The sequence below is a fragment of the Lineus longissimus genome, chromosome 4 (genome assembly GCF_910592395.1).
Source record: "Lineus longissimus chromosome 4, tnLinLong1.2, whole genome shotgun sequence".
NCBI classification, from domain to species: domain Eukaryota; kingdom Metazoa; phylum Nemertea; class Pilidiophora; order Heteronemertea; family Lineidae; genus Lineus; species Lineus longissimus.
In genome coordinates, this window is record NC_088311.1 from 14380058 (window position 1) to 14395362 (window position 15305).

General features: G+C 40.3%; 1 protein-coding gene across 1 annotated transcript; it reads left to right on the plus strand.

The window, feature by feature from the left end:
- Positions 1–433: 433 nt before the first annotated feature.
- On the plus strand, positions 434–847 carry LOC135486751 (uncharacterized). The gene has a single exon (XM_064769848.1). It carries the CDS (start codon positions 434–436, stop codon positions 845–847), a length of 414 nt encoding a protein of 137 aa, XP_064625918.1.
- Positions 848–15305: the final 14458 nt, after the last annotated feature.

The following is a 15305-nucleotide window of genomic DNA, read 5'->3' on the forward strand; positions in this document are numbered from 1 at the left end:
GGACCCCGGGGAAAATCGTGACTCTATTTAGTCTCGAATTGATCTTCACTTTGACACTATCATTGATTCCATGCATGGTGCCCTAAAATAATCTAACTGTGAACGGGTCGAAAAACCGCCGAGGAAATATTGGTGTCCCGAAATGACTCAACTAAAGAAGCGAAAATCTTTCTGGTGGAAGATGTGGGTCGATAACGGCCGCCCTCGTAGCGGTCCAGTGTTTGATTGTTACAAAACCATGAAAAGGGAATTTCGTCGAACGTCCCGTCTTCTCATTCGGCAAAATATAAATAAGCGAGTTGTGAAGCTTGCGGAACAATACAAACTTAATCGCAGTCGTGTATTCTGGAATTCGATCAGGCAAAGTCGGAAATCACAAAAGGTTCCGTCCCTGCTAACAGCTAACGATTTCAAGGATCATTTCAGAAACATAATGACAGACGATGAAAGTGACATGACGAGTCAGCAAACTGACATAGAAACCCGAGTAAAGGAATACTACGCTGAACATGAAAACTCTGTTCTGCCAGTGTGTTTGTCGCGTCAAAAACTTCATAAGACGATCCTTGGCCTGCGGAAGGGATGCGCCCCAGGAAAGGACGGCATAACCGCGGAACAGCTAGCGTTCGGCTGTTCCGCTCTTCTGGTTAATCACCTAGCGGCACTATATACCGCAATCCTATCGAGGCATATTGTCCCGACGTGTTTCAGAACTGGGATTATTATCCCGCTACTGAAAAAGCCAACGTTAAACCCGAACTCACCGAACAGCTATCGGCCGATAACTCTTGGATCTACTTTTGCGAAGTTAGCTGAGTTGCTTGTGACACCTCGCGATTTTGATTGAAGTGATAGTCAGTATGGATTTCGGAATGGCCGAGGTACGGAATTATTACTTCTAAGCTCTTCAATTAGTACTCGCATTTTAGTCTGGTGGTCCGCCATCTTGGATTCAGTAAGTGAACCAATTGGTCCAGTCCCTGTACACATTGACAACATTATAGCAATCATTTCTCACAGTGAGCCATTATCGCCGAAGGGCTTGTTCGTGTTATATGTTTGAATAACCGCAATGCAACTTTAAATGCGCGTGGTTTTGTGATTTAGTTTTGTACGTCGGCGTTGTCTATGTGCCACTTCCGCAATAATCAACATTCTGATGTGGGAGTTTATTCATTGGAACAACCTGACCGGTTGATGTGATTTATGTATATATCTGAAACCAAGAGACTCGTAGCTGTAAACGGACAGATAGCGGGTCCAGCCAGTCCTCACAGGGATGGCTAGAGTATGAGTAAAAGGATTCAAGAGGAAGAGAGTAATCGGTGAGTTTTATAGTCATTTAATTTGAGTCGTCGAGGGCGTACATTTCGTTTCTTTGTCATACAGTCCCAAAATAAGTATAATATGGCGCCACGCCCCACCAGTCGTGCTATTCCTTGCCTCAGTATCTTGTCAATGACTTCCTTTTCCTCATCCTTAAAGGCTAATGCCGTCCTTCGCGGCTGCTGTTTTATAGGTCTCGCATTCCCAGTGTCTATGGTGTGTTCTGCTAGGGTGATTTCCCAAACATCATCATCGTCCCTAGCAAACACATCTTGGTAATGGCATAGGAGGTCAGCAACGGCTTCTTTCTATACATAACTCGTCAGATTCTTGACTGTATCCTTGTAGACTCCAAGAACATGATCGGGAACCCTCCTCTTTCCTCGGCGAGTTTTTCTCCAACCTCGCTGACTCCCAACCGATCTTGCTAAGTCTCCCCTCTCTGGTTTCTTCAGTGTTATTGGCCTGATTTCATCAAAGTTATCATCTAGCTCCGGATTTTCTTTCTCACATAAAACTTTGGTTGGTTTCTCTGAGTATTCTGCAAATCCAAGTACTTCGTCTTTCTTTACTACTTGGTCAGCATTGGACGGGTTAATGATACGAAGTTTAACTGTCGCATTCTTTTGACTGTCTACAAGACATGTTGCGACCATCAGTCCGTGTTAATTTCGACGAATTCTCCACTAGCATGCAAGCGTCTTTTGCTGTAAGCGGGTCGTTGAACTCCCTCGCAATATAGGCGTCCATAACTCTTTCGCAGCCCCCGGGGATGACATAATCTTTGGCAGCCGTGACTCTTCTTGATGGATTTTCACAAGTTTTAAGTCCGACTTGCTCTAAAGGTATTTCTACCCCGCTGAGGATCATCCCTCCCTCGCTTAACAGTATATCAGCTGGTCCATCCTCATGGCTCACAAGGATGTCTGCTCCCAACAGTAGCTGACCCATAATCTCCGTCACCCAAAGATCTCTTTCCATCTTCACGGGTCCCAAGGAAATTTCAAACTTAGCACTACCGTGGCACTTCATTCGTCGTCCTTCAGCACTGCTCTCCAGTTCTGGGCTTATTCAAGGCAGGTCTCTTCTCTTCTGGTATCTTCATGTATACTGAGTGCGATAACAGAGATCGACTTGCTCCAGTATCGACAGTCAGATTAATTTCTTCACCTTGAACTTTTCCCTCTATATAAATACCATTGTATCTCGGTATCTCGCGTCTTGTGGCCTCCAAGGTGTCTTTCATTTCTACCAAAAAATCATAGTAGGGGTCCTCTTCTATAGTTTCGTTGCTCGGGGTCGCTCGTAGGCCATCTGGGCCGACCCCTAATGGTTTAACGACTTGTTGGCACTCGCCCCAGTCGCTGCCTGAGCGCTATTACCACTCCATCCTCCAGGTCTAGGGGCTTGGAATGTCGGCCTATTGGGCATCCGTGGTGCTTGTACGCTTTCTGAGATTACTGGTGGGGCGCCGGTCACCGCTCCCCCTGGCATCTGGTAACTTGCCAGCATGGCATGGAAGGAGTCGCAATTCTTGGCAAAGTGCCCAAGAGCTCCACACTTAAAACAGGTACTGGTTTCACGGTTTACTCTAGCTCTACCCTGCGGCCTCTGGTCCGGGGCTTGATTTCCACCATTGCCCCTACTCTGGTTATTACTCTTGGGTCCTTTAGATTTTCCGGACTTCTCTCCAGCCGCTTTAAGGGCTTCCACTGTATCTTTAATAGTCTTAAACTGTTCTTGCAGTTCTTTCATGGCGTCTTTGTCATTAGACGTCGGCTTGTTTTGATACTTTTCATTCGGCTTGCTACCTTCTTTCTTACTCTGGAAAGGTTTATTCTTGTGTGACTTTTGGCTCCTCTGCTGACCAGCAAATCTAACTGGTTCCTGTAATTCTGCCTCCTCAGTCTCAGACTCCACTTCTGGCGATTCTTCCCTAGCTCTCCTGGCAGTTCTTTTGCTTTTTCTCCCTTCCGAGTCTTCCGCCTGGTTTTGCCGCCTCGTTTCGATCAAGTTCACCATCTGGTTAACAGCATTGTCGATGTCGCTCGGCTGCGCACAAACTCAACCTGTTCACCTGCTTTTGTGTCATACACCCCTCGGAAGAATCTCTGCAAAATATCTTCTTTTCTGGTCTGGTAGTCTCACTTAGGGTAGGCCTTGTCATACAGGCGCTTCAAATCTGCTGAGAACTTTTCTAGGGTTTCTCCTGGCTTCTGGCATCTGTTATTAAACTGTGTCTGAAAGGTCTTTACTGATTCCACCTTTCTAAACCGGTTTCCTAACTCTCCTACCAATTTAGCGTAGTTATTCCAGGTTTCTTCCGGCAGTTGCTCATATACAAACGTTCCTGCTTCACCCTGAAGTCTGGGAAGGAGTTCATCTAGTTTCTGTTTTTCCGACCAGTTCATGCGATCAGCGATGTTCCTGAACCTGTTGAACCAAACTTCCCACGATTCCTTCCCTCTGAAGGCTGGCAATTTGGGACCAGGACGGGATCGTCTGGCGGTGCGGGTTTCTCTCTCTTCTGACTGGACTTTAAACATTTCCAGCATTTTTTTTTCCTGTTCCGCAAGCCTCTTTCTGAACTCGTCCTCACTTTTCTTGATCTCTACCTGCAGTGCCCTATGGTACTCTTTGTCTCGGTGCTGAAGCTCTGCTTCAGATCTCTCTCTTTCTTCCCGCTCTTTTCTCTGATACTCTATTTTATTCTGCCGACATTCCCATTCCAATTTCTCTCGTAACTCTGCTTCTCTTTTCCGTAGTTCATCTGCTCTCTGTTTCTCATAATCTTTCCTCTGAGGATTACCCATTCTTGGCGTGCTGTGTGAGAAATACGTCGAAGCTATGGTAGAGATTGGATTCCATACACTAAACGGAGGGACATACTGTATTCTCCCACTTAACCGAGCGCCAGGAAAATGGCTCGAAAATGACTAAGTCCAGAAACATGGCAGTCTGTAGTATTTTACGGGTGGGCTGCAAACATTCAATATGACAGCCAATTATAGTGATCAATAGATATAGGAAGGCAACCTTGTAAATGTTGTCAATTCAATAACGCCTTGTCGCGGCCAGGGCCAGTAATCCCTGTAGTCAGGGTGATGATTATTGAAGTTACGTAAGTCTATTACAAGTCCATATAAATGGTTGACCGATCCAGTCTTTTAAATGAATTTATTTTATCTAATCGATTATGGAATCGTTTTCTTGAGGGGAAAATCCAATAAAGGGAACTTTCGTGTCAAATGTCCCAATTGTTTTCTGCCATCTTGCTTTGACCACGTTCTTCTGGTAAGATGCACGCAATCCGATGGAGTTTGTGGGTAGGCCTAGCAGGCACCATGATGATCTTAACGTATGGAATGGAGTATGGAGATGATGTTGACAGCCCTGACCCTGATACCACTACTGATGATGATGATGTAGATGATGCTAACCAAGCTGTACCGGTGTGCAAGGGATAGTAGTCCTAGGGCTGATAGTCCTTGTAACAATAGCCCGCATTGCTAAATGTTTTGGTTAGGGTTAGTGGTACAATAGATCATGCTGCTTAATTGGTCAAATACAATGCTACCGGACTATGACTCCAGGGGGACTATATCCGCTGTCACACCGGGTGCACGTAGGCACCAGAAAAGCTACAGCCTCAATCTGAAGATTGACCTTATCGAGACATGCCAATTGGAGCATGCTATAGGATTACGTCATGCTGAAACTGCGACATCCTGTGCTAGACACCACCGCATAGCACCGCAGACATTTAGACGTTCGATAAGCACACAGGATGACTTGTTTGCCCTCAGAGATAAATCAACTCAAGACCATAGAAGACGGAGGAGACAACGGCAACACCGAACTGATTAACAAGGTAGTTTTTCTTCAAGCATTCTATTCCTCGCTAAATGAATTTCCTTCTTTGTTGGCCTATACTGACTGGAATAAGTCCGCTTCTGTGTCATGGACGGAAGAATAAGTCGCATGATACATCAAAGCGACTGACCCTGACCATGCCTTTAACAATCAGTATTATTGTTCCAGGGACCTTTATTCTTAGGACTAACATTTCGTTCATACCAGTGGTCATCACCAATCAATATTTCCAAAGATGTTAAAGGTGTTAGCTTTTTTATTTCAGCACAGTGGCCCGAAATGGAAAACAATTTGAACACCTGGTTCCTTGAGCGCCGAAGACTTGGTTTCCCTGTTTCCGGTGAGGATATTAAAGGGCAAACTGGAAGAGAATTTCGGCAATGGTGGGCAGAGCTTCCGAACGAAACGAAGGCCGAAAGACAAGAACAGAGACCCCTGCTATACCTTTTCCATGCATCTGCAAATTGGCTTAGCAACTTTATGGAAAGGTGAGCTTTATTCCGCTGTTGCATGGATCGGCCTTAACGTATGGATTGTATTCGGTGAATTTTAACAATATGCAAATTCCATTTCAGGAAACAAATCAGCTATCGAAGGAAGACCAACGATCCAAGGGCGTTACCTGACAACGCCCAGGCTTTAGTTGCCGACTACCGGGGATATATTGCAGACCTCATCAGAGACGCTGATTTTGATGTCATCATGAACATGAATGAAACGTTCGTGTTGTTTGATTTGGTGCCAAGATCAACAATGGAAGGGACTGGATCCCAGAATGTTGACAGTTAATGGTAGTATTTTTTAGGAAAATCAGAACTTCTTTGACTAAGATTGTTGTAGGTTTGTCATGGATGCAACCAAAACATTGTGCGTGTCTGACTGTTCAGAAAAGTAATGTAAATGTTCATACTTGTTGTTTGCTTTTCCAGGTAACTGGTAGTCCACAGGGTTGGGCACGACACCAATCGCTAATCGAGTGGTTGCAGGCCCTGATTGTGCCATTTGTAGCAGGGGCCACGTTCCTGTTACTTTTAGACAGGTCTCCGGCGCATCGAAATCAGCAATTTCGTGACGCAATCACCGCAGAGAATGGGACACACACTTTTATACCAGGACGATGTACTTCGCTGTTGCAGCCCTTGGACTTAACCGTAAACAGGAGCTTCAAGTGTCACCATTTGGAAAGTGTGGAAAATCGGCCACACCGATGATCAAGGACATTGTGAGCGGATCACCAGGCGGGATGTGGTCAGGATGATCAGCCTCGGCTGGGAAAGGGTCACACAAGAGACGATTATGAAGGGTTGGAGAGCCAGTGACCTAGTTCCTGAGGACGATGACGAAGTTGGGGGAGGGGGTAGAGATGGTAAATGATGAGCTTTAGCAGTTTGTTGAGGGGATTGAGTTTTCGGAAGGAGAAGAGGATGATGATGTTATTAATTATGACGTGTAAATCCCGTTTGGATAATAAAATTGATTGGTAAATCGATAAGTAAATATGTTCTTTAATTCATTTGTTGACAGCAAGACTTCTTTATTGGGACATTCTGCAGACCCATGAAGCTGGCTTTATCATAGACACTAGATTAGAAATTTATGGTCAACCAACACTATAGGCATACAACGAGGACGCTAGTCGTATTGTATTCATTCATTCAGTACAGGACTACCCCATGTCAATGTTCATGTCTTTTATCCACTTACGTGGAAGGCATTGGCATTGCCCACGAAAAGGGAGTCAATTATCAGCTGTGGCTGTTCTTTCTAATGTTCGCCTGCCACCAGTAAAATCGGCCTATTCATTTGGACTTAGTCATTTTACGATTCAGCCGCGCTTGGTTTAGTGGGAGAAGACAGTATGTCAGTGAGCCTCCCGCTATGGCCGATGACGTTGTGCTCGTCAGATAATTAAGAACGCTGGTTAACGGAGTCTCTTTTCTTGCCTCACTAGGTTGCGCTGCATAGCTAAACATCCCTTCTACTGATCCACTCTGCGTCGCTGGCGTCTCCCTGTCTAATTCATCTGGCCTATCTTGCCCCTCACTAGGTCTTTGCTCTTTTGATTCACTCAAGCTTTCATACTGCCGGTTCTCTTCACCAAGCTGCTTTTCCGCTGATCGATCTCTAACATCAGGCTTCTCCTTTTTATTCTCATCCCATTCAACACTTTGAAAGCTTAAAGTGATCGTTTGCCCCGTCTCGGTAGTCACCAAGGCTTGTCCATTCAACAAGGTCTGTACTTGGTCCAGACTCACGGTAGCAGACGCATTCAAACCATCTCCCGTCGTTTCTCTATCGGGTCCCGGTTGTGCGCTTTCCGCTGCACTACAACCTTTATTAGCTTCACTTGACCTTGTTGTCTCCATGGCAGATTTATTCTGTTTAGATATTTTGCTTATATCTTCTTGTAAATTACTACCAGTGCTTTTATGCTCTGAATAATGTCTTCTCATCAGGATATTCGGCGGGTCTATGTTCGATCACTTGATCCCTGATATTAGTAACAAGGATCCCACAGCTGTCACCAGTTATGTCGTGCCTATCTGTCCTGACGTCAATCAATGCTCGCATAAATTATAGGTTACGTCACGGAGACTGTCTTGGAGGATTCAAGTAATGAGGTCTGAACATGTATTAACTTTAATTCAATGGCGATGCCTTTTATATTCTTGCACTATTCTCTAGTTAGTTTGAGTCCCAGAACTATTCAATTTAAGAGCTACTCGGCCACGTTCACCTGAGTTCGCATATCCTCAGATACCTCCCTGGCGAGCAGTCTATGGCTAAACAGGAGCTGCGGGGGAAGGGCGTACCGAAGGAGAAGGAGTCCTAAAAGGGACTATACTGGAGGGATCAATAATATATTATAACTGTAAAGGGGTTAAATCTACGGGAAAGTTCCCTAATCTGATACACATATATTTACTGCCAAAGCAACGTACTAACTACTTGATGCAAGTGTCCTCGGTGTGAAAGTGTGCCCAAAGTACTGTCATGAAAGTCTTGGACAAGTGTTCACCCTTAGGAAGTGTACACCCTTGTAATTAAATATTTACCCTGGCATCTATATAGTTGCAAATTCAATTTAGTATGGCATTCAAGAGGAGAGGAAAAGAAGCGAGACCGTTCACAGTGCTGTGTGAAACCCGTCTGCCGTACCGCGCTCCCAACCGTCAACAATGGACGTCATGACGTCGGTTGTACCCCCGCTGCTGAGTGACAGATTTGTTCACAAGATAACATCAAACATTATTAATTCTAGTAACAATTAATCATAAAAAATCGCCTTACGCAGCTCTAATTAACATAAGACATGTACAAGGAGGATACCGCCGTGACGTCATATCACGTGATCACGACCCATATTACTGATCGCTATGGCCAATCAGAATCAGTCTACTGACAGCACCAGCACTGAACACATCTCCACGTCTCACTGTCTGGTGCGCTCCTGTACACAAAAACACCGATAGACATGAAATATTGCTATACCTAGTATGGATTCTTCCTGTGTAAAATAAAATTTACAGAGCAGATTAACTTCCACGAATAAAAAAGACGTTTGCTGGGCCAAAGTGCGGAAATAATGTCTCCGCTAAAATACACTACGAAATACACTAGGCAATGCACTACGCGATACACGGTAGAGATGCAGTTGAGTTTGTTATTGTTTTGACTTAGAAGCCCGCCCATATCATGATATATTCATGTATTCATGAAGTATGAACTCATTTCTGTCCCATACAGTCAATTTCTCCTTAAATCATCACCGAAACGGCGATATCCGCAGGAAGATTTCGTTCTAGTGTCCGAAAATGCATGATCTTACAGGGGCGCTAACTCGACAAATAGAGGGGATCTATGGGGATCTATGCGAGTTTTAGGTCCTACAGGTCTCGAACTTGTAAAATCTGTAAACATGCCTCAAAATCCCATTATGATAATGAAGAGATTGCCCCATATCTGGGAGACTGTTTTGAAACCGTCGCTAATTTTGGAAGATCGGTGCCCGGCTATTTGGTTCTAAAAACCCTATTTTCCCCCATCAAAACAGCACTTTTCATTATTCAAATGATACTTATTGTCTGAAGACTTATTTCATAGCAGAAAAGTACTAATAACTCTGATTTGATGCGAAAAATCTAACTTTATTTAATGACTTGATTTTCCCTTGGCCGTGGATCGAGTTTGTTTACAATATGCAGCGCCATCTTGGAAAAGCCGTGACGTCACCGCGGTATCCTCCTTGAGACATGTAGCACAATATTAGCTTCTGTCTGGTAAGTCACAACATTAAGTTTCAGTACATTCTTCGAGTATTTACAATGACCACTCAAGCGGTGACGGAAACAGCTAAACAACAGCCAGCCCGTCTGCTTTGATCAGCATCACGTGACCACCTTGATGACGTCATCTCACGAGAGGCGATGAGGCGCATGGCGGCTTCGAAGAAAACGTGTACAAAAGAAACGTGAAACATCGGCAATTACGGACGGAATAATTATGTTAACTACCTCATATTTACAACGAACGAACCTAGCAATATGCTCGACGGACTGACATTAAACTTAACACATGGTAACAAGGTAAAACAAAGTTGGAATCTATTTAAATGTCAAAAAATGGTCCAATCAATACTTGCCGCTTACATCAACAATAACGCTAACATTGTAAAATCCTCACACTATCATGGTACCATGTTTTTTTATCAACCAACGTACTATAGTAGTCGTCAAATGAAATACCAGAATCGAACTTAGGATTGGCGTGTTTCCTCATTGCAACGTCGGGGTCTTCCACCAACTCATCATCCTTCCTGTTCCTTATGTTTTCACAGGTTTTTCCATAAAATACGTTGTTCATTAATTTGAAAAAATCTTTCTCAAAGTCTGTTTTGGCCACCATTCTCTGTTTGGTGTTGAAATCGATTTATTTTCCCAACCACTTTTTCTGCTTAAAACTTATGACGTTGTGAATGTTTTTCAACACCATTCCTTGCTCAAGGTAAAATTGTAAAATCCTGCAATGCACCATGTAGTTTGTCTTATTTTTCTGATTCAAGATAAGTTTTTCAACCTTTGGTCTCTTCTTGTCTCCCAACAAATCCTTCTGGTAGTCACTCAATTCCTCATAGGGAATAAATGATGATCCCGGACAATACGGAAAATTCAACGATTTAAACTTTATTTCTTCTGGGTATTCCAGGTCAACTTCAAAATAAAAACCTATCGGAGAATTTTCAGAAATACTCATTATATTCTCTTCTGTTATTTCGGGTATTTCTTCGTAAACTCTGAAATCAGACTCAGGTTACATTTGTATCATTTGTATCATTTGCGTCGACATACAGAAGTTTATTTTGGTCATCAGCTTCGATATATCTAGTTTCCATCACCCCAGAAATTCCACCTCTTATTGCTTTTTCAGCAGAAAAGAATCAACTTCAGTTAGTAGATTGAGATTGATGCCTATAAATTTCAGGCCCGCTTGCCAAGTGAGACCAGGAGCGGAATAACAATGACAAGGATCGATTTCAAAATAGTTTAAATTGACATCTCTAAATTTTTCAAAAAGGTCTGCCAAGAGTAACGCATCAGATTTTAGGTACAAATCTATAAATTTTCCATGGTCCCATCGGGGTTTCCGATCTTTCGTTTTGAAGTGATCCCAAATCTCTTTTGATTTTTTGATACACCTCCGGAGGTTCCATTCCATTTTTCAAATCGTTAAAAGACATATCTTCTCTGAGTGTTTCTTCGTTGTAACTTTCTTGTGAGGTGTAAAAAGAATATGGTACAGAACCTTTCTTTCTCAGTAATTTGAAGTCTTCGTTGTCTGGATAAAACTTCCTTGTGATTTTGAAATCACAATCTACCATTGATTTTGTTATGTTGTCCAAACCGGATTGTAGAAATCAGAAGGAATCTAAAAACCGAAAACAACCAAACTGAAAAGAAATATAGTCCTCAGCTGATTTGGGAAGGCGATTCAGTCTGTTACGTTTTGCCTTCTTAGTCAATGTTTTTTTAACCAATGTTTTAATGAAAAGATGAGAGTCATAGTGACTAAGATTGTGGAAGAAAATCGGTACAAAGTTGGCATGTTTTGCTATGAGGTTACAAAAGTTGTGGGCCGCACCTCTAAACTTACCACTGTAATGATCATGATCCCTAACTAATTTTCATTATTCTTATTATCTTTGCCACAATAATAGCAGTTTCGGTTTTTCTTATCCAACTCAAACTTTTCCTGTTCTTTGCTAGTCAATTCCATTTCTACTTCTGTATTTAAAAGTTTACCAAATTCATCTTCCTTCTGCATTAACCATTCACAAAACCAATCAACCAGATCCTCTCCGCAGTATGAAAAATATGCGTTTTCAAAAAGTTCTGGATAATCTGAACTAATATAACATCCCACAGCAGAGGCTTTTTGGATTTTTAATGGTTTGTTTTTTTCTGATCCCTCATCGGTAACTTTTACGAGAATTCCCTCAGAATCTTTTAAGTGTCTGCCGTCGGCATCACTAACGTGCATTTCATGCGTTACATTATCACCAGTTGCTTCGAAATCGGCGTACACCACGAAATGAATCCTATTTTTAAATGAGTGGTTTTTTAATTTTTGGTTCGCTGATGCGCTTCCCTTCTTTGGCATTTTGACTTCGCAATAATCTTGTAACCCACATTTCTTTTTGTGATTAACTAGAGTTGCTTCTAGCTCGAAAGCATCCTTACACCTGCTACATAAATATTTTTTATGACTGCTATTATTACCGAAAAACACAGATATATTTTTCAGTAGCATATAATGTTCCTGGTAGTACAAAATATCTATCACGTTTTCATCCTCAAAATTATCAGATAGATAGAGTGGCTCCAAAGTGTAATCTAACATATTATTTAATTGCTTATTAGCCCCCGCTGGTTTCACCAACTCAAAAATATTAATTTTCAAATTATTTTCTCTTTCAATTTTTGGCACATCTTTTTTTTACAAATACTGGAAAATTATTTATTTTTATTTTACCTTCATATATCCAGTAGGAGTTAGCATGGTGATTAATGGTGATTAATTGGTTCGTAACGTGCTGCTAACAAACTCCACAAAAAAAACTTTTTGAGTGTCAGTCCACTTCCTTTAAAATATCTCTCTTCGATTTGTAGTGTGATGTAATCCAAACAATTTTGTACTGCAACTTCTGGTTTTGATTTTTTTAAAACAACTTCAAAAGGAGATTGAATTCTATTAAATATGTCGGTGTTATTCTTTAAAAAAGAAGCTTTAGAGAAGTTAACTTCAACATTAATACTTATCTTAAAATGATAGCTTTTTAGAAGTGACAAAATCTCAACAAATTTCTTTCTCTTTGTAATTCGACAAGTCTGTTACTACTTGTGGATGTCTAAATTGCACAGTTACAAAATCTGAAGACAAATGTTTTTTTTCCTTTCTTCTAAATTTGTTTACTGTTTCTATTCCTTTAATTTTTCCCATTGACAAAAAATCTTCCTTTTTTTCTGTGAGTTGTGAAGTATTAATAGAGCTGTTAGTAGTTTCTTCCACTGGAAATTCGTTCTTAATTTGGGGAAGTTCGTTCTGAATTTGGGGAAGTTTGTTTGCTGGAGTGCCAACACGAAGTGTAGCTAAGCTCGCCCCCGCTGGTGTTACTGTTCTATTTAATTCCTCTGATATTCTTTTGTGTTATTTTTATGTTTTTCAGATTTTAGATGGTGGTTGTAGTTTTTCTTTGAAAATTCAGAAAGACAATCTCGACAAAATTATTTTTAGGTTGTTACTTTATTTGTTGCATTTAAGATTTTTTTTTCTTAAATTGTTAAAAACTTGATAATTCGTCTATTTAAAAAAGTACTATAAATGAAGGGTAAAATAAGTGAAAATAAAGAGGTCGAAAATGTCGAAAATCTATCAAAATTTCTTGAGGATTCGAACTCAAATTTCAAACCTAAAACACTAAAAAATTATGGCAAACTCGAAGACTTAGAAATTGGTGAAAAATACAAAAAAAAGATATTTGTAAAGTACAAAGTAAGTTTGGTGAAAGACTGGAAATTACTCTAGTGTTTTCGAAATTAGGCAGTATTTATGAAATAACAACGAATCTACCAGAACGTTACAACAAGATGACGGAATCCCAGAGGAAAATCTTGAAGGGAAATCCTGATATTTACTTTGTTTACAAAGGGGAAAATAAAAACCAACATCATGAAATCTCATTTGCTCAATAAATCTAAAATTCTTAAAATTAAAAAAATTCTTAAAATTAAAAAAAATTAGAAATTAAAAAAATTAAAATCTCTAAACTTAAAAAAACTTAAAAAACAGCGGAGCGCTCGCTTCTTTAGGAGCTCTCCCGAAAAATGAAAAAACTTAAAATTCCATTTAAGGACTGATCTCATCAGACTTCGTCCATAACAACAAAGTTGTGCTTCACCACAAGAGTTTAACTCTATTCTTAATTCTAAAGAAACCTATGTTCCTCTGAAATTAATTAGTATACCATTCTCATCAGTGATTTCTAGTTTTATGTGATTCGTACACTTATTTACCATTTTCTTACAATTTGGTTCGTATCTTGCATCTTTATCTGGTCACCGTCTTCCACAGGTACAATGCAGAAAATCGCCGATGGTTTATTGTTTAAGAGTGTCTTACTTTTGTCAACCAAATTAGCTTGTAGGAACAGATATTTCCTGTAAAAATTAAGTGGTTTGATGGAGTAGTAGTTTCCTTTCTTGGTGAATTTAGTTTGTTTAAAGCCAAACAATTCGTTTACTATTGTAAAATATTCATCCCCAAGATAGGAATCTTTCAGCATAAACAACTTGTCCTCAGTAAGTTCAATAATAAGGTAATTGTTATTGTCACAGCTGATGTTAACATGTCCTGAAAGATTTTTGATGTGCTCATTGATGAAGGAGCAAAGTTCGGATAAACTGAAATGACCATCAAAAGGGACATAGAAAGAGTTGGATGGTTGTCTTGAGTCATTTTTCATTTTTACCAATTCGGTAATACCCGGAACGTTATCACCAGTCCACCATGAATTGTAAAAGGTTATCGATTTCAAAGTAATATATTTTATGTCTAATTGGTCTGTTAAGTAGTACTCAAATTTGGCTTCTTCACAATATCGTTCATTTATTATGAAGTCCATTTCTATCTAATTAAACTTAATTATTCGTGTATCTTAAAAAAAAATATTATAAATGGAGGGTGAAATAAGTGAAAAAGATCTAAACGACTATTTGAACAGAAATTTCTCAATTGATGATAGAATCCAAACAATCGTGTTAAACAACTATTTGAACAGATATTTCTCAGCTGAGGATATATTCCACGCATCCGTGATAACCGATAATTTGGACAAATATTTTAACATGGGGTGTCAACTCTCGCTGGATTAATCATTAATCATAAAAGAAAAGGAGAAATATATTTCTTTGAAAAATGCCATCAGAAAAAAACAAAGAGATACTCCTTTAGATACTATTGATGTTGAAACCTTAAAACAATCTTTATTAGAGCAGGGGAAAACAATTGCCAAAACAGGAATGTTGGAAAAAATCAAGTCACAGTAATTTATGTTTACAGTTATTATTCACCAGTAATCCCTTCAGTAATACCTTCGGCTCCTTTAGAAGCCAGCGCACCTCCCTATTTCGCTTAAATAAATGATTTACTATCCGCTGGCGACAAAACACAGGAAGACTATTGATAATATGACTTTTTTAATTTTGCGGTTTATGTTAGTGATGACGAGTTTTTCAAGATAAAAGAAAGTAATGTATATAACTCCGGGATTTTTACGTTTCAAAAATAGATCAGATTGTTTGCGACTGGAAAAAAAACCATTGTCGTTTTACCAGAATCAATTTAACATGGCAGTGTGGTTTGCAACAACCGGCTGTGGGGTTTCGGTTAATCAACACTTGAATCACAAAATTCCAATGATTAGATAGTTTTATAGATTCCACACATATTACCAGATTTGTAAAATCTTACAGATACCTAGCCCGGGAGAAATAAATTTTAACGAAACAAATAATGGTATTAACCGCGGAAAGCTGGGAGAGTTGCTGAGC